The 27,004-nt window shown below is 39.3% G+C and overlaps 1 protein-coding gene and 1 long non-coding RNA gene across 2 annotated transcripts in view; one reads left to right on the top strand and one right to left on the bottom strand.

Annotated features, from left to right (window-relative positions):
* LOC139740050 (DNA mismatch repair protein Msh3-like) overlaps positions 1 to 27,004 on the bottom strand; it is a 125,714-nt gene that overhangs the window by 35,777 nt on the left and 62,933 nt on the right. Inside the window, exons 10-13 of the mRNA XM_071650642.1 lie at positions 26,096 to 26,160; positions 25,267 to 25,383; positions 24,024 to 24,131; positions 19,254 to 19,368 (exon numbers count right to left, since the gene is read on the bottom strand). Coding sequence (XP_071506743.1) covers positions 19,254 to 19,368; positions 24,024 to 24,131; positions 25,267 to 25,383; positions 26,096 to 26,160 — 405 coding nt within the window. The remainder of the gene's footprint in view (positions 1 to 19,253; positions 19,369 to 24,023; positions 24,132 to 25,266; positions 25,384 to 26,095; positions 26,161 to 27,004) is intronic.
* Positions 5,234 to 13,381, top strand: LOC139740055 (uncharacterized). Its single transcript, XR_011711538.1, has 4 exons — positions 5,234 to 6,343; positions 7,046 to 7,169; positions 11,592 to 11,743; positions 13,212 to 13,381. It is a non-coding gene; the product is annotated as an uncharacterized lncRNA (long non-coding RNA).

The raw sequence follows: 27,004 nt of genomic DNA, 5'->3' as shown, positions 1-27,004 counted from the left end.
TTACAAAAGAAGTGCAGCTTTAAAGACAAAAGCTTGCATCAAAATAACCATATAAGGAGATGTTGCGATGCACAATCAAAGTAAAAGAGAGTGATTTGGAATTAAATGTTTTAGGGATGAGTAAACCCTACATGACGTCAAAATACGAGGAAAGGGTATCCCTGGTAGTATGCCTCATACTATCTGGTATGTGGACGTCATTCACGACGTCAAACACAAGTTTCTAGCTAGGTCAAAACAGGACCACTTCAAAGAATTTTGGTTTCCGTGGACAGGAAGTGATGACGTCAAGCAGAGGCTTGACCAATGCAAAATGAGATACTCAGGAAAGTTTTGACAGACAGAAAACGCCAACCAATAAGAAAAGGGGGCAGGACTTCTATGAAAACTTTCTAGGAAGTCACTTGACTTCATTTAATTAATTTTACATGGAGACCTATGGTCCAACAAATGTATAAATATGCAGTGTTTGGGCACAAAATTCAGATGCCACATTATTTGCGGAACACTCAGGACCAGGCTACGGTACTTCGAGATTGCGAAGTTAGAGTAGCAGAGTGTTATTTGGAATCAGTGTGATTCAGGGATTGTTGCATTTCGGCTGGGACAGCCTGACCATCCAGCAGAGAATCTAGGAGGATTCGAGTGTAAACACCAACAACTGTTGTAAGTACACGATCATTTAATTGAAGTTGTTAATGCCTTGTAAGTTCCTATGTAATTCCCGATATTGCATTGTATGTGTGATGGTTGTATGTCAAACCGAATTTTAATTGCATTGTGAAAGAAATAGAGAATTAGAACAACGCTAAGATTTTAATGGGCTGATTAATCACCCCTATTCCACATTGAAAGATAATTATCCATGGTGAAACATTATTATGGAAATTATGTGTGGCTAATCAATGTTGATATGATGGAATATATAATCATATGTTTTGTTTAAGTTATATGAATAAGAATCAGGAATAACTAAAGACCACAAATTATAAGGGAGGTATCATGTTATTAAATTAACAGGGTGTTTAGGGTTCCAGGGAGAGAGCCACCGTTTAGGGTTCCAGGGAGAGAGCCACCGTTTAGGGTTCCAGCGAGGACCAAGTTTAGGGTTCCAGAGAGGACCAGAAGTAAGGGGAGACGACCCGCTACTTCAGGCAGGGCATCGTCTACAACCTAGAGCAACCAAGCACGGGAGCTTCTAGAATAAACCAACGAGCAGAGCAACCAAGCTCAAGATCAAGTGGAATTGGAAATCTGTATTCAAGTTTGTACCATGTTATTATAATTGTAAACGACCATAATTTGAGACGAGTATAATAAATCTTATTGCTTGTTACATTATAAGAACACTGTGTAATTGGCTACTTATTTCGAGGCACTGTAAGTTGCACAAGTTGAAGGAGTTGATTGAGTGAATGGTCTGCTTAACAATCTGCTGCATTTAGAGAAAGTCAGCCTTTGACTATAGAAAAGATCCCAGTCGCAGGGAGGACTTTCGTTCCCCACATTCAGAGGAAAGTCCCCTGTGACAGAGGGAAAAACAAACATGAGTGCGAAAGTCGTGTCTTCTGGAATTTGCATGAATGGATTTCTAGCGTAGTGTAAATTGACCAATATTTCATGGATCATTACTTTTTTGGTTTTGGTGCAAAGGCTTGTGTACACATCAATCTGTCCAGTCCATAGTTGATTTGCTGCTTTTTAGTCTTGCAGTAGATGGTCAAATAAATATGTTGATTATCATGGCAGTAAAAATGAAGCAAGCTTGACCTGTTCTCTGTATCTACTATCACATCAGTACTACTGCTGTACTACTACTACTAACCCGTTCTATTCAAGAAATAGACTTTCTACATTAGTCTAAAAAATTAGACTGATTTTGCTAAAAATAGGTGCTCAAAAAATGGGAAAAACAGTCTACAAATGATCAAAATTTTAAATGTTAATCTGAAATTGTGGTGCAAGGTTTGGCATAAACAAAATGGAATTAACAAACCAGTCCTTCATTCTTTTCAGAATTGCATCAGTCATAGCTGGATATGTCAATGTTGGTCTTCTGCCAAACCTGCTGAGCTGGCAAGGTTCGGCTTTTGACGAACCTGCCGAGCTGCCCAGATTCGGCTTTTGACGAACCTGTCGAGCTGGCAAGGTTCGGCTTTTGACGAACCTGCCGAGCTGTCCAGGTTCGGCTTTTGACGAACCTGCCAAGCTGGCAAGGTTCGGCTTTTGACGAATCTGCCGAGCTGCCCAGGTTCGGCTTTTGACGAACCTGCCGAGCTGACAAGGTTCGGCTTTTGACGAACCTGCCGAGCTGGCAAGGTTTGGCTTTTGACGAACCTGCCGGGCTGCCCAGGTTCGGCTTTTGACGAACCTGCCTAGCTGCCTAGGTTCGGCTTTTGACGAACCTGCCGGGCTGCCAAGGTTCGGCTTTTGACGAACCTGCCGGGCTGGAAAGGTTCGGCTTTTGACGAACCTGCCAAGTTGGCAAGATTCGGCTTTTGACAAACCTGCCCAGCTGCCCAGGTACGGCTCTTGACGAACCTGGCGAGCTGCCAAGGTTCGGCTCTTGACGAACCTACCCAGCTGCCAAGGTTCGGCTCTTGACGAAAGTGCCCAGCTGCCCAGGTTCGGCTTTTGACGAACCTGCCCAGCTGCCCAGGTTCGGCTTTTGACGAACCTGCCGGGCTGCCAAGGTTCGGCTTTTGACGAACCTGCCGAGCTGCCCAGGTTCGGCTTTTGACGAACCTGCCGAGGTGGCAAGGTTCGGCTTTTGACGAACCTGCCGAGCTCCCAAGGTTCGGCTTTTGACGAACCTGCCGAGCTGGCAAGGTTCGGCTTTTGACGAACCTGCCAAGCTGGCAAGGTTCGGCTTTTGACGAACCTACCAGGCTGCCCATGTTCGGCTTTTGACGAACTTGCCCAGCTGCCCAGGTTCGGCTTTTGACGAACCTGCTGGGCTGCCAAGGTTCGGCTTTTGACGAACCTACCGAGCTCCAAAGGTTCGGCTTTTGACAAACCTGCCGAGCTGCCAAGGTTCGGCTCTTGACGAACCTGCTGAGCTGGCAAGGTTCGGCTTTTGACGAACCTGTCGAGCTGCCCAGGTTCGGCTTTTGACAAACCTGCCGAGCTGCCCAGGTTTGGCTTTTGACGTACTTGCGGAGGTGGCAAGGTTCGGCTTTTGACGAACCTACCGAGCTGCCAGGGTTCGGCTTTTGACGAACCTACCGAGCTGGCAAGGTTCGGCTTTTGACGAACCTGCCAAGCTGCCCAGGTTCGGCTTTTGACGAACCTGCTGGGCTGCCAAGGTTCGGCTTTTGACGAACCGACCGAGCTCCCAAGGTTCGGCTTTTGACGAACCCGTCCAGCTGCCCAAGTTCGGCTTTTGACGAACCTGCCGAGTTGGAAAGGGTTCGGCTTTTGACGAGCCTGCCCAGCTGGCAAGGTTCGGCCTTTGACGAACCTGCCGAGCTGCCCCGGGTTCAGCTTTTGATGAATGTGCTGAGCTGCTCAGGTTCAGACTGGGACAAACCTGCCAGGCTGCCAATGTTCTTCTTTGATGAACCTGTCATGATGTCAATGTTCATCTTTGGCAAAATCTTCTAAGCTGCATATCACCCCTTAACCCTAACTAGGCCGGGCTACTAGAGTATTTAGGTAGATCATAGAGCCGGGGGGGGCCTCCCAGGCCCCCCCTCCAGACCTCGGCCGTTGACTGCATGATCGCGACGAAAATTCGCACACACGTTGCCTATGATGTAATCTAAAGTACCATGAAGTTAGATTTTTAAAAAATTATCATTTATGCTTACTTATGCTAATTTATGCATAATGATGCATGAAATCAGACAATTTGGTATAAATCACTTAACAAAGCTCAAAATGGGCACATTTTTTGTGTAAAAATTCTTTTTAGTGTCCTGAGCAAATATAAGAGAAAAAAATTGTGCCATCGGAAAAAATGTCTTAAGTATTTTATTGTTTTTTACATCGCGCGAAACGTCGAGGGGGGGGGGCCTCGGAGGCCCCCCCCCCCCCCCCCTCGGCCTAGTTAGGGTTAATGATCCTGTCAGGCTCCAAATTTTTCATCTGTTGCAATGTCCCTTTGCGAAGATCACAAAAATAGGGATTAGAAACAGTTAGTTGCAGTGAATAATAGGCAGAAATACATCTTAAATGCAGTTCAGTTTAATCAGTTTTCAGCAAAATGCTTTTTCATTGTTGAAATCCACAAACATGCACTTCTATCATGCCACATTGAAAGGTTCATTCTTGTGTTGTTTTGATTATCCAGTACGCTGATAACCACAAGAAGCTACATGGTTCATGCATACCAATTTGGGGACCAAACTGCAGTGAAAACGTGATATTCAAACATGAAAATGAAACAATTTTTATTCACTAGCTTAATTGTGACATTTTCAATTGCCAGAGTCACAAAATATGCTGCAGAAAAAAGGAGAATATTCCACAAAGGGTAAGATAAAAAGTTTGAGGAACATTAATTGCTCATTTGACTAAACAATGTTTTCATTATTAACTCTTTATGTGCCACGTTCGCACGTCCGACTCAGTCGACGGCGTGCCAACTTCGCATATTCTGCTCAACACACAAAGCCGCCAAAACCGATCGATAAATCGCTAGTCCCGCGGTACAATGAAAGCATTTCTAGCGCTTTTGTTCCTCTCACATACGGCTTGCATTCTATGTGGTGATTGACTGTCAAGCGGTGTTCCCAACTATAGATTTGTGTGTACATTCTAAGTTTCTGTCACGGTTTCATGTGCAAAAGTCATGCCTTCACAGTAATGTAGCAAACTGGTCATTCAAAAGAAAATTGAAAATAGATTTGTCATACAATTTATATCGAAGCAAAGTTTGGCATTCCTCTAAACTTTGCTCACTATTATGTCCAAGCTCAACAGCTGAAATTTGTAGAAGTTACACAAATTGGAAAAACAGAATTCTTTCTCAAAGAATGTCTACCTTCGTGTCCCAGAATAACGTGGCATACAGGGGGTTTCCACCATGGCACATAAAGAGTTAATATTCAGCTTCAGGAATGTTATGCTCCAGCACTATAACATATGAAACATATGAAAAACACATACGGTATGCAAGCTGAATAGTTCAGTAGAGTACAGTTCAAAGTATTTCAACAATAACCATAGCATATTTGCAGTATCGTCTCTTTCTGGAGCTAAAGACTGAGCACATCGGTACTCAATCCTGTGAATGGCATTTTGAATCAGTACAGTGTATTTCGAAACACTGATTCTATTACATAGCAAATTGAGCATAAACACAGCCCATGTAAAAGTAATACAAGATCATAAAGTAGTATGCCATTGAATCACAGAGAGTTAAGATGCATTATACCTGTTTGATGGAGAAGATGACTGATGATTCTTGATGTATGGTATCCTCCACTTGTGGTATAGGAACATGTGCACTACACTAACCTCCTTTTCTCCTTGTGCAAGATAATATGAGTCAGGGTGGGCAATTCGTATAAGGCTTTGGCTGGCTAGTCCATGCAATGAGGTTATACCTGTATACTTTTATAAAACAGGCCCTTGCCAATAAGCTACACTGAGCAGGCAATCCTAATAAATTATCTCCTTATCAGAGACAATGAAAACTCTCTTGTGCACCTCCAAGATCAGATTGTTGATATAGCCAGGGAGGGGGAAGAGATACAATGTATAGCCCTAATGCTCTGCTGGTTTGGGGAAGTGCCAAGCCCTATGGTTTGTTTCTCACAGAAGTGCTTTGTGGTCTGCCAATTAACCACAGTCAGCAAACAATGTTTGGGCAGTCTGTGGTTGAAACTCAAAGCTCCTTGGCATTCCTCTCAGCCTTCATTGAGAAAGTGAACTGATGCTCCATCCATACCAGCTGTGTACTCTGGTTAGATAGCACATTCGTCAGCTGCAGATGTTCCTCTGGACAACTATGATTCTAATTTTCTTACAATGGAGACGAATGATGGAAATATCAATGAACTTGATATCTCAGCTCAGTATTGATGATGATGGAGATGGTGCTAACATTTTGTCCTCAAAATTATCAACAAGAACAAATACCAATGGAGCTTCTGACATGATGGATTTATCTCACCTGAGCTTTGATGAGCTCATATTAGACATGATGCTGAAAGATCAACTCCTACAGAGGAGTTTGCATGCCACATAAAGATGAAATTCGCTTGCCTCATGGATGCACCAAGAGAGACATAACAGTCAGTATCTTCGTGGCAAGGCAGAAATACTGGATCCTACTCTTGGCCGAGCTGAATTCTACAAATCATCGTCAAAGTTCTTCTGGCAAGTGAGAGTGAAAAAGGTAAGTTTTATGCAAACATACTTGCCAATCATGGGGAGTTTTTGCACCAACAGAGAAGGCTCAACATGTTTATTTTTCAACAAGTGCTAATGAATTATTTGGGAATACATGATACATAGAAAACCTATCCATATTCTTTATAGTGTCACAATTAAAAATGCAGATATATCTCATTACCTCGTATTAGCTAATCGCAGCTCTATAAAATCATTGAAAATGTAGTGTTCAATTGGATTCTTTCTTATTTTCAGATATGGTGCTATATGAATTAATGACATCACAATTGATGATTCAGGCATCCACACAATTGTGACTGTTGTGAGGCATTTCGGTTGTATATTCTAAGTGACACTTGTAAATATAATAAAATAAATTGAGAGTGCTTCAGAAAGTTTTTGTAGACCTTTGAAGTCATTTTATTTTGTCTTTCAAACATATAATTTTCAATTTCTTAATCAAGGGGTACATTTGGAAACATCTACAGTGTACATGTAGCTGTCATTCAATTACTGGTGGGATTTGAATGTGTGTTCTGGTTGACCTATGCACACTTGCTTTTTAATATCCCTATATTCTAATGCACGTAATTTTGTGCACAGCAGTACTTTGATGGGAGTGGTGATTTGATCATGCATAAAAAATTTCAGATTTAGAGTTTGGTGTAATTGATATTCTAACTTCATCAGTTTTCATTTCATGCAGACTGGAGATTTCTTCAAAATGCCAGAAATGTATTGTCCTGGAGAAGACACTAGACAAGGAAATGAACCAGACCAAAAAGGAAAGAGCTTGAGAATGCAATGATGATGCACAATGAAAGCCAAATGTAAGTGAATTTCAGGAAACTATTATACATTTCATCTGTGTACCAGTAAATGGTAACTCGGTCTACTGCTTGATGGTAAAACTGTCACATAATCACAATCCCTCAAGGTCTATGTCCATCATCTTCCATCATCATGGTGTTTACATCTTTTTATACCATGCCATGTTATTTCCCAAATATAATATGAAATTTATATTGATGTGCAACATCATATTTCATGAATTTTTTTCCTTTCCACAGAGAATTAACTTGCAGTTTGGGTTTCCCTTTTTGTAGCACAGTCTGCATAATGTGTACCAAAAGGGGTGTGAAAGCATTTGTGGGACAAATTCAAATAATCCAAAATGCAGAAAAATAATGTTAGTACCGCAAAAATATCAATGCATTCAAAATCTGAAGAACAGTGTTTTGTTTAGAGTAAAACGTCTGAAATCAGATAAAAGAACAAGTCCATCTTCATGTGACAAGTGGAGTATGTGAGAAAATAGAGCGCTATCAGAAGAGCACTTTGACAGTTTGAGGAAAATCAATAATAGTTTTGAGGAAAATCATACAATCTGTTCAATTTGTTAGCAATTTTTAAAAATTTCTGTACAGTCACTGCCTGATGAAAATTACTACAGTCTGTGATGTCACATGTATAGAATGATATGTAAAGAGAAAACATTTCTATTAAGAGAATTCCACAAAATTTCATTTTGAGAAGAAAGTACAAAGGATTCCCTTAACTGGTACTGATGTATGTTTAGAGTAATATTATTTCCCGATCTTCTGAATGAGACAAGTCAATTGTTCTTGTCATATACATAATGCTGCAAAGTGAAAAATACAATTGTATGTTGATTTTTCTTTATATTTTCTTTATTTTGTTGTACACATACGTGACATCACAAGATGTTTTAGTCTTCTTATCCTGCCATGGAAGCTTTGAAACTTCACAAACTCATAACTTTTGAACAGATACAGTAGTCAGACTTTCATCAAACGTGCATTGATATATTGTACTTATAATATTGCTACTTTCTCTCAATTCACATGCATGAATATTAAAGGGATCGTATAGTTTTGGTTGAGACCTAATTTCAGGGTCTAACATGTTTTGGTGAGATAATAAGAAACCTCTTATGAAATATGAAAGAGCATGTAATTCCATGAGGAATTCAACATTTATTTGATGAAAATTGGTTTTGAAATGGCTGAGATATCCATAACAGAGCAATTCTAATTAAGTTAATTAAATTACATCTATGCATTAAAACTTGTGTATTTCCCCCCACTCCTCACTCCCTTCCTACAATATCCTTACAGCACCATGGTCATAAGCTCTGTTTCATGGGGGCTCATATTCATTTGCTTTATGTCACTCATTACAAATTGTACTTTGACTATGTGTGATTTTCAATAAGAAAAATTGAAATGGAATTAAATTGATATGGTCATGAGATTTTATCAATGAACTCTCTGCTCTGCTGTAGTGGTTTTCAACACAATGGAATGTGCTGGTCAGTAGCCTGAAACAAAGGGGCACGTAGAAGTGGGTAGAACAGGTCAGTGGGGACTGAGTGCTTTCCAAATAAACCAGTGGGTCATAGGGTAGTGCAAGGACATTAAGTATAGGAGGGAAGTGAGGAGTGGGGAGAAGTACACAATTTGGGGTCTAACATCTTCCTGCAAATGATTGTCTTTGACTTTAGAATAACTAAGTATCTCAGAATGATAAGGGGAAAAAGTAGATGAAATGGCAGTTACAGAGAAAAGATACTGAGCTGATGTGATGAATATACCTACTGGCTGGTTATCTACTGGGGATAAGACAGTGGTCAAGGTCAATCACCTTTCTGTGTTTTATGTGGTCTTTGTAGCAGAACAAGGAGGTAATATATCTCTTTGAGTTGAAGAAGCCTTCAATCATCTTTAATAGTTTATCTACCTCCTAACCTTCTAAGAAGCAGTTTGTGCAATTAAAGGATGCAGTGCTTTGTGTCAGTGGGTGATTGCATATACAAGAACATTCAAAGTATGCACTTGGTGTCTAGGATTAGGGTTTAACCCTAATCCCACTGGGTTATTTGAGGGACAAACTTTTTTGGCCTCCCCCCCCCCCCCCTTCAGATCTTGGTCGTGGATCGCGCGATCCTCGCGAAAATTTGCACTAAGGTAGAGGCCAATAATCTAAAAGATTGTATAGTTAGATTTTTCAAATTTTAATTTATGTATTTTATATTAACTTAATGCTTATTTAAGTAAACATATTTTTTCATTATCCTCAACAATAATATTGAAGAAAAAATTCAGCTTCGTAATTTTTCTTATGTATTTTATTGTTCATAGAATCTCTTATGTATTTCTTTGTTTTTTTTACTTTTTGTTTTAGTTGTTTTTTGTTGTCAAAATTTGTCGCAGAAACTTTTTAAAGCATGATAAGCTAAAATGAATCATTATCAGCCACTGAAAGTACAAATATCTATTTTTATATATAATGAATTAATTGCAAAAACACAATTTACATTGGATTTGTACATAAAATCATGTTTTTGAGCAATTTTTGGGTCGACAAATTTTTTTCAAAAGGGGCATGGCTTCAAAACGGTATGGCCGGGAGTGACAAATTTGGTCTCAAAAGTTGCGCGATATTTGAAGAAAAAAAAAGTCATAAAATGTCGCGGCGAGAGCATCGCGCGTTGCAAAATAAAACACCAAATGCGAATTCAAACACCATATCAGCCAGCTCCTTTACTTTTAACGGCACAATTTGTCAATTTGTAATCCTAAAGTAAAAAGCTCCCTAACCTGTATCGTGGGGGAGCAAACTCCTGCCTTACCCCTCCTACTGCAGTTCCACCTTGGTAGGAGAATTCACTCAGAGCCATGCAGTAAGAAACGCTGGCATCTTTGCATGCAGTTGATATTCAGTGTATTGGAAGACCATACAGTGGGGATATCATAAAAGTATGATTGTGGCCAGGGAGCCAGTGAGTTCACAGCCCTGTGGTGGTTGTTGTTTGTTTGCTTGCCTCCCTGTGCCACATTCCATTGACCACCAGTGAAGGGTATGAGAGCATTTTCCACCTCCCTGATCAGTGTGTACATAAACAAGATTGAGCAGGTAACTCCAACCACTGCATTTTCTGGGAAGCTAGTGGCCAGAAGAGTTGGTATCACACCAGATAGGCAGCTTGCAGCTTGTGTCTTTGATCCTAACAGACAAGTCAACCTTTAATACATGTGGATTGAGTGATTGCAACAATATTAGTAGAACACATTAAGTGAAAGTTTGGGGAAAATCCAACACTCCGTTCAAAATCACTGCTGGATGAGAAGACTACTATAGTGTATAATGTCATATGTGTAGAATGATACTATAAGCAAAATGAATAGAGAATTTCACAAAACTTTACTTTTTGAATAAAGTGCACATTTCTTTGACTTGTTACCGATATAAGGGTAATATTATTCCCCCTGCCATCTGAAAGAGAAAAGTGAAGTGTTCTTTTGTTATGCAAGAAAAGTAAATAATATATGTTGAATTTTCTTTATACTTTCTTTATATCGTACACATGTGACATCACAAGCTAAAGTAGTCTTTTCATCCAGCTATGACTAAGCAGTAACTTCAAAAATTGATAACTTTTGAATGGATTGTTAGACTTTCCTCAAACTCTCATTGAACTGTTCAATTTCTACTAATATTGCTGCATTCACTCAACCCACATGTCTATGAAGGTGATCCGAACTTGTTCTTTAACAGGTTGGGGCTTTTATACTTCTCAGTGTATATTGGACTGCTTAGGCAGTTGTTGATAACAGGACACTGAACTTGACTATCAGCTAGCTAGAGCTGGACAAGTCATTGTTCTTTATAACAGTGTTATTGATAAAGGTCCTAATGTGATATATTTCAACCAGACTTAAAACAAGTTTTGAATGTTCATACAGCTAAACATGGATTGTGACTGCATGACACACATTTAGGATGGAAAGACACCCATTTATGCTGATAAAAGTGGGCCGACAACACTTCTGTAAATAAAATCTGCAAGCTGATCACCCAACAGATATATGATGATAAGGATTAAATGCCCTAAAAAACAGTACTCAGCAGTCACATCTATGTAAAATACATGTAGCTACAAGAAGCATTTTGAGAAAGTCTGTCACCAGCCTTGTCAACAAACTCTATAGACTTTTGCTTCATACAAACTTTTGATTCATACAAACTTTTGAAACCAAGTTCATTTCTTGATATTCATGACATGCATGATTGTTATAAGTGTCAAACAACTTTATTATAATAATTAGTTAACCAAATTTGCTGACATATACATGGTATATCAAGAATTAGTTCACAAATTGAGAAAATGTTTCTTGCATGAAAAACGAAATGAATATTTTCCCTTCTATGTGTCTTCTTTTTTTTTACAGGGTATCAATGATACAGAACTCCTCAAGACACATGTGACTGGTGTTATCCTTCATGAACAACAAAAGAATTTGACTTTTAGATATTGGACAACACAGCTATGATTCAAATCTTACCATCAATATCCTGCTGAAAGTATTCCTAGGTGTTAAAGGTAAGTTTTTCATTTGCATCAAAGCAAAAAGTAGGCTTTAGTAAAGTAATTACTGCTATTCTGCATGATGCATACTGGTCTTAAAAGAGGTCTTGCACTCGGACAGTTCCATTCTTTGTAGTTTTTAGTAGTAATCACATTCAGCAAGTACTTTCAACTATTTTAAAAAATAAGTCTATGTTGAAAGGAAATGCATTTTACTGTCTCCATACGATGGCTGATTGCCTACATCACAATGTATAGATTCCTTTTAACAACAGATAACCAATTGCTGTCATGGTTATAATATCTGGCAATAAACACAAAGCAATTTCAAAATATTATAATACTGTTCAATTTTGGAAGGAATAATAATCAGTCAGCTCATTTGACATCCCTTTGTCATATGCAAACCTTTATGTATGTGCACTTCCTGCCTCCCATTCAAAAAATGTGATGCAATTCTATTCTGTTGAGATCAAAGGAACCAAAATTGTTGTCGAGCAAAATTTAGGCAGACAATGACAATATTGATCCTGAAAAATATGTGTATTGTTTCTTCCAAAATGTAACAATGTTAAATTCAATAAGGCAATAAGAAAGAGCAATGGACTGGTGTGTGAAAATGAAATATCCCAATTCATTGTTATACAGTATAAAGTAAAAAGATATATACAGTTGTAGGTACATTGAAACTTACACAACATTTAAAGAAAAAAAAATGTAGTAGAAGACTTGACAGGTCTTTAAATGTACTTTGAAGGGTAACGTTTACAGATAGGCCCTGATCATCATGTAGTAATCACACTGCAGTTTAGAGATAAAAAATGATACATGACCGAGTACAATGTACATTGATAAAGATTCCAGAAAGAAGGTAAAATTCGAAGAGGCCTCATATGAGCAACAAAGAAGATAACTCAAGAGAGGAGAAAGATAAAGGTGTTGAAGTATGTGAAAATCTATCTTTACATCCTCGAAAATGAGAGTACAGATTTATTATGAAAATTTGTCTGAATAGTTCATACAATGTAAATGCTAGGGATGACAGGAATGGTTCATCCTCAATTATTTGAAAATATACTTGGCATTTTATACTATCATCGCTAGCTCAAGTACCCTATCGACAATAAAATCGGATGAAATAAGTGCTATACTACATGACCGTAATAATGAGCCTTTTACAATGCAGTGTGAGGTCAGACAGTTCACACTACTGGTGTGCTTCCTATGCAATCACAGCACGTATACTCCCCATATGATAGTCAAGAGGCATTTAATCCTAATTCTGCATAAACTTGGCCCTCTAAAGAGGTGTGGACAATGTAGGCAGTTTAAGAAGTACATGTGTGGTCACCAAACAGGAGATTTGAAAAGTCACCTCTGTGCTGCAGCTAAACAGGAAACACCTTACTATCTGTGTGTTATACTGTCCCAAGAGTTTGTGTTTAAGTTTTTAAATCGCATATTTTTGTTTATATTCTTATAGGGTCATGTCACCAGACAGAAGTAACAACAGCACTAAGACTTCGACAGCACTCTGCAGGATTCAGAATGGCATTCATCTCCGTGAAATTCAACATAAATAGGCATATGGATACCTACTATTACAATTAGTAATGTACTCCTGTGTGCACTGGATGAGAATGCTTCTGCTATTGCCATAGATGAATGTGCTTACAGCTAGCAGCAGCAGTACCACTGCTCCTCAGAAACATTAGTAGAAATGGCTCAATGTGATGTGGACATTATTTGTGTCAAATGATCATGGAAGCTATACATGAAGTATGGACAAAAAGTGCTAACAGACTTAAAGGACAAGTTCACCTTCATAAACATAAGGATTGAGAGAATGTAGCAATATTAGTAGAACACATCATTGAAAGTTTGAGGAAAATCGGACAATCCGTTCAAAAGTTATGAACTTTTGAAGTTTTTGTGCAGTAACCGCTGGATGAGAAGACTACTGCAGTGTGTGAAAAACTTAGATGTCACATGCGTACAACAATATAAGGAAAATATAAAGAGAATTTCACAAAATTTCATCTTATGAAAAAAGTACACATTCCCCCGACTCGTTACCGACAAATGTTATGGGTAATATTATTCCCCCTGCCTTTAGAAAGAGGCAAGTCAAGCGCTCTTTTATTATGCGAAAAAAGTGGAAATATGTTGAATTTTCTTTATATTTTCTTTATACTGTTGTACGCATATGACTCACAAGCTGTAGTAGTCTCCTCATCCAGCGGTTCCAAAACAGAAATTTTAAAAATTCATAACTTTTGCATCGATTGTCCAATTTTCCTCAAACTTTCACTTATGTGTTCTACTAATATTGTTGCATTCTCTCAATCCTTATGTTTATGAAGGTGAACTTGTCCTTTAAGTTAACAGTGTGGGATTCAAATTTCCTTGGCTTGTAAATAAACTGTTTGTCACATAATATGTTTTGGAAGCTAGATAATCTGTAAGTAGAATCACATCAGCTCAAGGCTTGCCTAAATTACTGCACTCAGCCCCATATTTTCATATGTGTATAAATACATTTTACTGGCCTGCCAAGCTGTACCAGGGAGAGAAGTATCCTTTTGTATATTTCTTCTGCCCCCCCCTTTTTTTTTGGGGGGGGGGGGTTGAAATGGTGCTCTAAATACATTTGAACTAGATGTATGTATTCAATAATATTTGTTTTGTTTTTGTTTTTGTTTGTTGTTTTTTGTGGGTTTTTTTTTTTTGGGGGGGGGGGCAGCCCAAAATTAATATCGCATTGTTTTGTGTGTTCTTTGTTGTTGTTTGTGTTTGTGTGTGACTGTGTGTGTGTGTGTTTGTGTGTAACAGGTGTCTAAGATGGTTTAGCCTGAAATTTTGGTGGCCAAAAAAGGAAATGAGTACTGGCCCAAAATAAGACCAACAAAACAATCTATTTTCTATGATAGTTGCTTGCTTTGGGGACAACAGATAACTTTTTTCTTTTAAATTGATGGTCCACAATTAATCAACCTAAAACCAGGCTAATGGGCCACAGTTAATTTTTGACCCTGCATACTGCATATGGACCTGCAAGCAAGAGTTAATTATCCTAACTTGGTTAAAAACTGTTGAGTACCTTTTTCTGTTTCAGTGTTGAGTAATGTTATCCACAGAGAATAACTTCACCACTTTCTGAGGCCACTTTAAACAAACTAAAAAAAAAATACAGTTCAAGACTCTTCTTTTCTTAACAATCATGGATTCAATTTTCTCAGTACTCTTTTTGTACTGGAAATCAATTGAAGTGTGCCTATCGCTTGACACGGTAAATTTGAAAAGTCTATTTATTTAGTGTATGTTGCTCCACATATTAGAAGCTTCAGTTACACTGCATGCTTAATGCAGCCATGTAGACTGCGTCTGTGTGTGAAAGACGATATTATGAGCCCTTATGTCTCCATCAATAACATTTTTTTCAGCAATTAATTAAGACCATTTCTTAAAGACATCGAAATATAGAGCATGTAGTTGGCCTATTTCTTGCTGAATTGAGTAGTCTTTTATACAATTGATCATACAAATTGATTCATACAAATGAAGTGAGTATAGTATACGTATCACAGGCATGGCTGTTTTCTGATTTGAAAACTATTAAATTACATGCAATTTCATATATTTTTCTATATTGGTATAGGATTCCTTTCAAACAATTAAAAGTGTAGCATATCCCACGTTAATATGTCTGAACACCTATTACTATTTTTATGCAAACTATACATTACAATTCTTCGCAATAATTTTTGTTTCATTTTCTTTGCTGACGACACCTCTCACACAAAGCTGGGAAGGTTCAGCAAAATCCAAACCTGTGCATCTAGGCAAGTTTGTCAAAAGCCAAACCTGAGCAGCTCAGCACATTTATCAAAAGCTAAACCCGGGGCAGCTGGGCAGGTTCATCAAAAGACGAACCATGGGAGCTTGGCAGGTTCGTCAAAAGCCGAACCTGGGCAGCTCGGTAGGTTCGTCAAAAGCCGAACCTGGGCAGCTCGGCAGGTTCGTCAAAAGCCGAACCTGGGCAGCTCGGCAGGTTCGTCAAAAGCCGAACCTTGGCAGCTCGGCAGGTTCGTCAAAAGCCGAACCACGGCAGCTCGGCAGGTTCGTCAAAAGCTGTGCAACTCGGCAGGTTCGTCAAAAGCCGAACCTGTGCAGCCGCTGGCAGGTTCGTCAAAAGCCGAACCATGGCAGCTCGGCAGGTTCATCAAAAGCCGAACCTTGCCAGCTCAGCAGGTTCGTCAAAAGCCGAACCTGTGCAGCTCGGCAGGTTCGTCAAAAGCCGAACCTTGGCAGCTCGGCAGGTGCATCAAAAGCCGAACCATGGCAGTTCGGCAGGTTCGTCAAAAGCCGAACCTTGCCAGCTCGGCAGGTTCGTCAAAAGCCGAACCTTGGCAGCTCGGCAGGTTTGTCAAAAGCCGAACCTTGCCAGCTCGGCAGGTTCGTCAAAAGCCGAACCTCGGCAGCTCGGCATGTTTGTCAAAAGCCGAACCCTGGCAGCTCAGCAGGTTCGTCAAAAGCCGAACCTGTACAAATTGGCAGGTTCGTCAAAAGCCGAACCTTGGCAGCTCGGCAGGTTTGTCAAAAGCCGAACCTTGGCAGCTCGGCAGGTTCGTCAAAAGCCGAACCCTGGCAGCTCGGCAGGTTTGTCAAAAGCCGAACCTGGGCAGCTCGGCAGGTTCGTCAAAAGCCGAACCCTGGCAGCTCGGCAGGTTCGTCAAAAGCCGAACCTTGCCAGCTCGGCAGGTTTGTCAAAAGCCGAACCTGTACAGATTAGCAGGTTCGTCAAAAGCCGAACCTTGGCAGCTCGGCAGGTTCGTCAAAAGCCGAACCTGTACAGATTGGCAGGTTCGCCAAAAGCCGAACCTTGGCAGCTCGGCAGGTTCGTCAAAAGCCGAACCTTGGCAGCTCGGCAGGTTCGTCAAAAGCCGAACCCTGGCAGCTCGGCAGGTTTGTCAAAAGCCGAACCTGGGCAGCTCGGCAGGTTCGTCAAAAGCCGAACCCTGGCAGCTCGGCAGGTTCGTCAAAAGCCGAACCTTGCCAGCTCGGCAGGTTCGTCAAAAGCCGAACCTGTACAGATTGGCAGGTTCGTCAAAAGCCGAACCTTGGCAGCTCGGCAGGTTCGTCAAAAGCCGAACCTTGGCAGCTCGGCAGGTTCGTCAAAAGCCGATCCTGGGCAGCTCGGCAGGTTTGTCAAAAGCCGAACCCTGGCAGCTCGGCAGGTTCGTCAAAAACCGAACCTTAGCAGCTTGGCAGATTCGTCTAGAGCCGAACCTTGCCAGCTTGGCAGGTTCGTCAAAAGCCGAACCTTGACAGCTCAGCAGGTTTAGCAGAAGACCAACATTGACATAACCAGCTATGACTGATGCAATTCTGAAAGAAATGAAGGATAGATTTGTTAATTCCATTTTGTTTATGCCGAACCTTGCACCACAATTTCAGATTAAGATTTAAAATTTCGATCATTTGTAGACTGATTTTCCCATTTTTTGAGCACCTATTTTTAGCAAAATCAGTCTAATTTTTTAGACTAATGTAGAAAGTCTATTTCTGAAATAGAACGGGTTTACTGTATCTATCTGTACTATTACATCAGTACAAAAGAAGAAAAATGCCATCGCTGATTATACACCTAACTCTTAACCCAAATGTTGTTGAGGGTATTGAAGAGAAGCAGCTACTACTTCATCTGGAAGACTATTCCAGTCCTTTATGGTCCTATGTAGGAAAGATGACCCTCTGCACAGTGATCTGCAGGTGAGCAGCTTGCTTTCATCAACCAGAGACAACGGATAAAAAATAAATAGATAAATAAAAAATACCGTACAAGAACGTAACACAGACATGCAAAGAGGCCACCTTGCTTTGATTTCAGTCATTCTCAATAGAGTCCACATCCAATCGGTGATTAGTTAGCCTACATGTGTGTTATGTACTGTCTCATCATGTAGAATCCACAATGTACACATTCACACAAGTACCCAGAAATAGACAAATACATCTATGTCAAAGTGCTATTACTAATCAGGGGCGGATCCAGGAATTCTGTAAAGGGGGGGGGGGGGGGGGGCGGGCCTGACTAATATTTCTGGTGCCACTTGCGGGTTTCATTTTGTTTTTCTTATTTCTTTTGTTTTTTACGAAAAATAAAGGGGAGGGGCGTGCGCCGGTTGCGCCCCCCTCTGGATCCGCCACTGCTACTAATTTTTTACTATGAATACCAGTTCTTCTGCTACTTCTACAACTACCAGTACTACAAAATGGCTACTACAATGTACTACTATTACTGTTACCGGTAATAGGAAGGTACCGGTATATTCTATAGTCTGACCACAGACGCCGTGCACAGCACAGTCACGATTCGGTACAATTATTTAAGACAGGGCAAGGCTGTGAAGTAAATACTGATACTCCTGTGCAACATATTAACTTACTACAATATTAATTACCAGGCTACTACCACTAGTACTATAGTATTAGCACTATTTGTACTACTGTAGTTCTAGTACAGTTACTAACTTAAGAGTGGTCTATACTACATAGTACTACAAGCTACTGCGACTTATTAATATAGCTTGTCTGGTATTTGTTCAACAGTTTATAACAGTCATAGACACGTTTGTATATACATAAACGTGATACTTCTAATACGGAAATACCTGCTTCTGTTGTTCACACGACTGGACTGGGTGTCCGGTGCTGTGACCGTTTTTTGTTCTTTGTTTTGCTGCAATCGCAACACTGCAAAACGAATACGTGGGACTGAACAAACGGGTTCGTTTTTGCACTCTATATAAATTCACATTCGTCTGTCGATTTTCTTTTACCTTTTGATCGATGGGGCTCATAAAACACAAGAAGAATACTGAAATTTGTTTGAAAAGGTTAAAATCAACTTCAGAATGATTTCATAATAGTCTATGAACAGTTAGTTTTACGTCGGGCCTGGCAATAGCAGAAGCTGTAACTGGAGATTCTCTGACGTCATACACGTCAGCCTCAGCTGACGGTAATCGACCAATCACAGCACGAGAAAATCGGATTGTCTTCACGAGGGCTAGCTGACAGTGTAGTTGCTCTAGACTTTGCTGGATCCTGACCCATCTACACGAAATGACTCATAAAGAGTTACATGTTTCAATGGATTGATATATTTCCAACCATTTCGTGAACGTTTTTTATTGGCTCATTCACTAGAAAAGTGAAATTTAACAAATTATTTTGAAAGGAAATATTCCGTTTTCAACACGATTTTTGACGTGAGATTAGAATATGTTATCGCAGTCTTTTCTGTTTGATATTGTGATCTCTGAAAAATTCAGAATTTCGCTAATCATCTGCAAAAAACCTGGTTTTGATATCATGCAAATGAAGTGAAATATCGCAGATTGAAAACCAGTCCTCGCACACGGTACAGGGGTCATTTCAAGGTCACACCGCAGCGCTGTAGAATGATTTAGACACATTTTCGCGACGCTGCCGGCTGGCTGGGGTCCAAGTCAGTACTCACGTTAATGGAAGTGTCGTTTGGTACATACTGCTCGCCTTCCGCCTTGAGAGCACTCACTACAGGGTGACGTCCCCCTTTAATCTCAACCTTGACTGGGCCATCACGGACATGTGGCCTGTCAGGAGGAGGAGACCGATATAAAAACACCAAAATTTACTCACCCATAGAACAGGCATGCTTGATATCAATTTCTTTGCACTGCAAGAAAATTTCTACATTCAATGCCAAAGTCAATGTAGCAATGTTCACATGATATTAATATGTTAAACATCGTTTCTTCAAGATGTGTGCATTTTCTATTAACTGTCTATCCTCTCTTGCAGCTCTTAAACTGCACGTCTCTACAGGGAAATGGACACTCTCAATTGAACATCTGAATGATGCGGAGTCTGAATAATTAAATGTATTAACTGCATTCTACATCGTCATCAATACTATGATCAATAAATGAGTAATTCCCACCACCTATACTCAGTCCTCATTGATATGACAGTGACGAGATGGAAAGCAGCTTTCGACAGGTTTAGAGATGAACTTGTTCTGGAATAAGTGGTTGTGTAAAATCACTGCGACCTACAAAGGTGCACTCATTGCTGAAATCGATCCCCTCCATCTCAATTTCAAGACTTCCATGCAGTCTCAATCAGCCAGCCTCCTTCTTCACGTCTGCACGGAAGTCATCACCACTCTGCCTGATTTCCAGCGCTGAACATTACAAGAATAGTTGATGAAACTGAAGATGCTTTCACCCACGCATCATTCATACCCTTCCTCAAACTGACTATACGATGAAATGTGCCTTAACAATTTAAATACAAATCCTTTGTTCACATGCCTTCTCCTGTTTCATATGCCACGCATAAAACACAAAATACATGTTTTCTACTGATGACTAGTTTGTAATATTATACTCTCTAAAACTTGTACCTGGCTAGCTCGAAACTTTGTTCTTTCTTGAAAACGTGTTCCGATTTGGGACGTTCTTTGTTTGTTTGTTTTGGGGCTTTTTTTTTTTAATTCATGCTTTGCTCTAAATATGGACCGGAGCTTGTCAACTTGCAAACAGAGTTATGTTTGAATAACAAGATTTTCTTCAATGTCAAATGATAATGTTGACTGCACTCATGAAAGCATATAAACATGGTAGAGAAAAAATGAAACTGGCACACTTTCCATCTGAGGTAAATCAGTCAATATCTCTTGCAAAATAAAGCTTGTGCAACATGCAAAATTTCACTAATTTTCATTTCTCTCAAATATTTTGAGAGAAACAGAACTTATCCACTGAGGTAGGACATGCAGAAATGTATCAATCTTTATATACCAAGAAGAGGTCTAAATAAAATTTGACAGGATTAAAAAAAAAGGGGGGGGGCAATAATTGCTGACTTTTTCTGCACAAACCAAATGGAGAGCTACTCAACACCTACAGGTAAGCCTACATGTGTACATGTACGTCACACAGAGTTGCCATTTTGTCTACTCTCTCATTAGTTCATGACCTTTTTATGAGTATCCGATTATTCCCCAAATTTTCATTGTGCCTCTCTGATTTTTCTCTTTTCATACAAAGCAAAATGATATTAGGATAGACTTTCACTTTGAGTAACGCCCATACTGTAAAACATGATATATTCGCGGCATGAAATTTTCGCGCATTGGAGCCGACAGCCTTTTTCGTGGCATGAAATTTTCGCGAATTGCCACTGGCGTTCAATGCATGTAGTGTAGACAAAAACTTGCGCGTGCATTTTAATTTCGCGAATTTCGGCGCTCGTGAAATTCGCGAAATTAAAATGCACACGAAAATTCCTCGTTTTACAGTAATCCCTGTTGTGTCATCTTGGCCACCCTGTTGGATGGAGGCACATTGCTACACCTGATTGGGGCTTGCTAACTTTACAACTTGGGGTAACCAAATGAAAAAGCTTGGCAAGTTTACATTTACACTTCAATAACATTTGGACAATACAAAAATAGCAATAGTTTAGTTATCAAACCTCTTTAACCCTAAAAAGACTGGGCTATTTTGGTAGCTCAAAAGACTGGGGGGGGGGGCCTAAAGGGCCCCCCCTTAAGATCTCAGCCGTGGATCGCGCGATCGCCGCGGAAATTTGCACAATGGTAGTGTGCGATGTAATCTACAAGAGCGTAATTATGCTAATTTATGCAAGAAATCAGACTTTTTTTATCTAAATCAGTAAATAAAGCTCCAAAAGTGCTCATTTTTGGTCTAGATATTCTTTGTAGCATTCTTAGCAAATGTACTTGAAAAAAAATTCGGTATCAAAATTAATTTCTTATTTATTTTATTGTTTTATGAATTTCTTATGTATTTCTTTGTTTTTTCGACCTTTTGTTTTCGTTGTTTTTTTCAGCAAAATTTGTGGCAGACCCTTTTTGAAGCATAATACTACTAAAACAAATTGATTTTAGCCATTGAGAGTAAAAATAAGCATATTTATATAAACCATGTGATAAAACTCAATTTGTATTGACTTTGTACACAAAATCACATTTTTGAGCCATTTTCGGTCTCACGTGCATGTACAAAAAGTTATGTAACTTCAGAACCGTACCCCCGGGCGTCACAAATTTGGTGTCAAAATGTGCGGGAAACTCGAAAGAAAAAAGTCATAGAGCATCGCGGAGAGAGCATTGCGTGTTGCTGAGTAATCGCGCGAAATGTCGAGGGGGGGGGCCTTTTAGCCCCCCCCCCCCCCCCCCCAGTCTTTTTAGGGTTAAGTCAACTCAGGCACTTCTGAAAATGTTCAAAGACAACAGAAACCACTGATATGGGGATCTGAAATTCAGAACCTTTAGAACAAAGGTCAAATGTTTGAATGCAAGACCATGTGACCTTCACATTACAACCCAGTCATTCAAAAACCAGTAAATTCTTGTAACCAAAGCCTTCATTTGGAAGTTCCTTGGGCATAGTTTCAGTAAAATAGTATAACTGACTAATGGATGGGCAGACTGACCGGCTGATCGACACATGACTAGATGACTGGCTGACCAATTGATTGATAGATTGACCAGCTGATTGATCTCTAAAGCAAACAGCGATTGATTGATTTACTCTGTTGCTCTTTTTTCAAATCAAAATGTGAAATTCACAGGAAACACAACACAATTTTTAGAACTCAATTATGTCAAGAAAGTGTTATTTTGTTAAATGATACTCTTAAATTAGGGCAAATGATGGTAGTTCTAAACATAGAAACAGAAGAAGCCAAAAAAGCTTGTGTATTCATACAGAAGAGGTGGGACCTAAAACCAAGCAGGTGGTATACATACATACAAGATGAAATGAAGAGTTTGTTTGCAAAAACCGATTCACCTTAAGTCCATTTTTGACGATTTGGAAGTACGGTCTCTGTCATAAAGTACAAAATAATACCTTTTAAATGATATATTGGTCACTACATATAAAGCTAATTTTTAAAGTTATGGTCAAAAGAAGCAAAAATTTTCTTATCATTCTCTTTATTTTTCTTGACCTTTAATGGCAAATATCTCCAATTACCAAATATGGACTTATCGGTTTTTGCAAACAAACTCTTCAAATGCAGCAAAAAGCTGCTGAAAACTGCTTAATCTTCTTCAGAGGCAATGACATACATGTAGGGAAAGCAATCACATGATAAAATATGGAGTACACACAACACTCATTCTGGAGAGGGCTATTCATACAGAACAATGAGAACAAAGGGGGTAGGTTAGAAGTCAAAAGCAGGGAACCACATGGGTATTAAAGGAAGGGGGATGAAAGCAAGGGAGTGAACAGACAAAAGGCAGTGGTGGGCCAGTGATGATCCCAAGGATCATAGGGGGCAACCTGTAAAGGATAAACATGAATAGGGAGGCAACATTAAACATAATAAGGAACAACACAAGGGCAAAGAATAGGTAATGAGTGAAATAGTCATAGGATGAGTGAAACAATCCAACCCCATGGCCTCATCATCCCATAGGAAGATTACTAATTAGTTTCTATCAATCCTTACTCTACACATTTTACCTAATGTAAACATTTTATTACCTCCGCCAAAGAAGGAAGTTAACTGATCATCGGCGTTGGTTTGTCTGACTGCAAAATAATTTGAAAAGTTGTGTATGGATTAAAATGAAACTTCCATGAAAAGTTGACATTGACACAAGTTATGTATAATTCTCCCCTTTGGGATTTTTGCTTTTATACAGTGATCCACTCTATGTAGTATATATTGCCTTATTTTTATATACATTGATATGTTTTGTGGCTTGCATTTGCTGGTTGGCTCTCACTTTCATTTTGTGACACATCTTTGTACACCAGAATATGAGGCTTACTACTTTAACCCCCCCCCCCCTTCACTCATGCTGCTGCTTTTTCATTCTTTCCATATTCTTTACCCTTGTATTGTTCCTCATCTTGTTTGATGTTGCCTCCCTATTCATCTTTATCCTTTACAGGTAGCCCCCTATGATCCCTAGGATCATTGCTGGTCCACCACCTTTGTCTGTTTACCCCCTTGCTTTAATCCTTCCTTTACCTGTTTGGCTCCCTGCTTTTGAATTCTAAACCACCCTTTTAGCTCTCATTGTTCTGTGTCAATAGCCCTCTCCAGACTGTGCTTACTCTGTGTTGTCCATATTTTATCATGTGATTGCTTCCCCCACATGCTTGTCATTTTGCCTCTAAAGAAGACTCTGCTAGGATCAAAAGCTCAGGCCTCTTTTGACCCCAAAACAAGAAATGAAGACATTCATTACAATGAGATTTACCTGCAGTAGCCCTCCTGCTTGGATACGGCTGCTAGTGACAGCAAGCAATCAAAGCTGGCGAGGTGCTGGACTGCCTTGCGGTATGAGAAGTACTTCTCCCCAAATGACCTGCCAAAGACAATTTGATAAATTCCTTCTGGTGAGATAAGCAACTTTATAAACCTCCTCTGTGGAAGTCAATCTCAACTTAAACCTTGACCAAGGTCTAGAATTTCAAATTACCATCTGCAGAATCACAGACTGAGAAAAGAAAAAGAAAAAAAAAGGAGAGAAATGAGAATCTACAGTTATCATTATAGTATACTTGGAACATATTCTGCAAAGGCGTGAAATGAACCAGTCATATAAGAATATTGCTCTACTATATCTCTTCGCAAAATTTAACTATATAGGATTAAATTACCTACGTCCATCCCCCCCCCCCCAACACACAAACATGGACAACAAAATGTTTTGATGTTGTGATATGTAACCAGAAAACTTTTTTTTTTTTTTTAGTGGAAAAAATGAGCAAAGAAAATGGAATTCCATCGGGATTCCTTGCATTTATCCCAAAGTTGAATTATCCTTTATTAGGTTTATGTCACGATTAAGTGTGTGCGTCACACTAGCACACACCGCTATAGCTTCTGACCACATGAGCGTTGAGAATAAAGGGTTTCTGGGATGAACACTGTACTAGGGCTTTCTATACGTGTAGCTCAGTCGGTAGGACACAGGGCTGGCTATCCGGAGTTCTCTGGTTCGAATCTCGATGGAATGCCATTTTCTTTGCTCATTTTTCCACTAATAAATTTTATTCCTTTCTGGTCAGTTTCCCTCTGTTTCCGTTTGTTACAGAAAGTATTGTGATACGTAACACCACACGACACTCTCAGAGTCCTAGCACAACATGATATGCTTAATATCCTACCAAAGTAGGCTGATTTGTGTCTACAACTCCTACAGGGCACATTAGATTTACCAAATTCAACTTTAATTAATTACCCCTCGTTTAGCATCATTAAATTTGGAATCATCTCTAAAAACTGGATCAGAGTTTTTTTCCTTGCTTGGTGGTTTTCTTGTCTGTTTGTGTGGTTGCTTGTTGTTTGTTCATCTTTTTGTCAGTTTGGTTGTTTGTTGAGTCTCAGGACTGCCATCCTAAAGCCCTATTGATATTTTCTAAGAACATGGCACCCACTGGACTAAAAGAGTTATACACCTGTTACTGATACCACTAAATATGGAACTCTGCACTTACTCTAAGAAATCTAGCCAGGCATTGTTACACTCCAGAGCGAGCTGCTCTCTCAGTTGGCACAGACGTTTCAAGCTTGACTCAACGTAGGGAGGTCGAAAACGTGTCACCTGCTTTGTTCTGTGTAGGAATGAGAGTGAAACACATAATTGAATATATTACATACTGTACCTGATTTGTTCAAAGTCCCTATTAAAACACCTATACAGCTGTTTCCTGTTTTATCATTCAGAAAGTTTGTAGACATGCTACGGTATGAAAGCTACATGTATGGAAAACCAATTCATTTCCAGAAATCTATGTTAGTAAAGAAAAAAAAAAAGGAATCTGAACCTTTTGCTTCATCTTGTACAAAAAAAGAAAGGTAATTTGTTACATAACAACAAATACATCTGTCAAGTAAAAACACTACAAAAAGTGATACACTGTATTCTCCTATGTTTCTTCTTTATTCATCAAACCAAGTGTATAGAAAAAAAAGAGTTAGTCTCGTAGAAATGCACTACAGTCCACTGCCAAATTGGGACTACAAGGCTTCATTATATCTAATGTATTATTTGAACAATACACTTACAAAAACTGGCAGGAAAGTGGTACAAAGTTGTTTAAAGAAAATCACATATTTTGACAAAACTTCTTGATACCACAACATTTTTTCTGTCTTAATGCATTATGTAGCTTCATACAAATCTGCATGTTTGTTCTACTGCAGTTTAGTCCACCCCCTCTCAGTTTCTGACAATTCATTCTTCTGACGTCAAGTTGCTCTGATCCTTAAAAATCACATTATAATGCACTCACATAAACAGTGTAAACCACACCTGATACTTACGAGCTGACAGAGACCCAGTTCTGTGGAATCCTCTTTAGCTGAGTTTTCTTTACTTCCACCATATACTATTAAGAAAAGAAAGATATAAAGAAAGTTCCTCATGATTTCAAAAGTCACCTGAACAATCTATTCTATATTCTGCTGTTTGTTATCTGATGGAATACCTTGTTTGGAAAGTCTAGACAACCCTGGAAAGTATTTCAGATTGTCTTGTTTCCAGCTATGGAACATTCAGTATCATTAAATTCAGCCACACTATTCACTATGAAACTGACTGCCTGTAAGTAATGCTGTGAGCTCACAAATTGTACACAAATAGTACTCTGGACATGTTGCACAGCATGATCTTAATGGCTTACTGTTGCAGGAAATATGCTTCATGAACAAGTCATATCTTTAACCACTCACATGCCCAGTAACTTAGTTATATCTGTTTCAAGCATCAATTCGCTTTGATTCCTCCATACTTTAATAGTGGCATTGTAAAAGTGATACAGCACACGCAAACGACACAAAGTTTTGGTCAGACACCAATGCCACGGTAACAAAAAGAGATAAGAGAGATTAAAGGTAATATCTTTCCATTGACAGTTTGCTTTCTAAACATCTACGCAAATCAATGAAGAAACACTCTCAAGTAAAAGTTACATGCTTGGAATATTGTTACAGCAATTCTTTAGTACTTGAATGAGGATTGATAGATGTTCCAATATGTGACCCTGCACCTCAAAACAAACAAAAAGTCGCCAGACATGAATTTTAAGTTAAGACCATATTCTGAAAGAGCATATTTTAAGCTTTAAAATGATGTATAACTCAAATCAAATGGACTCTCTTAACAGATCTAAATACTGGAAAGAAAGCACAAACTCAGGAAAAGTTTGAACTGAGAAAAGAGGCTTTGAAGTA

The sequence above is a fragment of the Diadema antillarum genome, unplaced genomic scaffold (genome assembly GCF_040938485.1).
Source record: "Diadema antillarum isolate AM-2024a unplaced genomic scaffold, OU_Dant_1.0 seq00000829_RagTag, whole genome shotgun sequence".
Classification (NCBI taxonomy): domain Eukaryota; kingdom Metazoa; phylum Echinodermata; class Echinoidea; order Diadematoida; family Diadematidae; genus Diadema; species Diadema antillarum.
The sequence above is the reverse complement of the archived record's forward strand: the minus strand, read 5'-3'. Positions and strand labels throughout refer to the sequence as shown.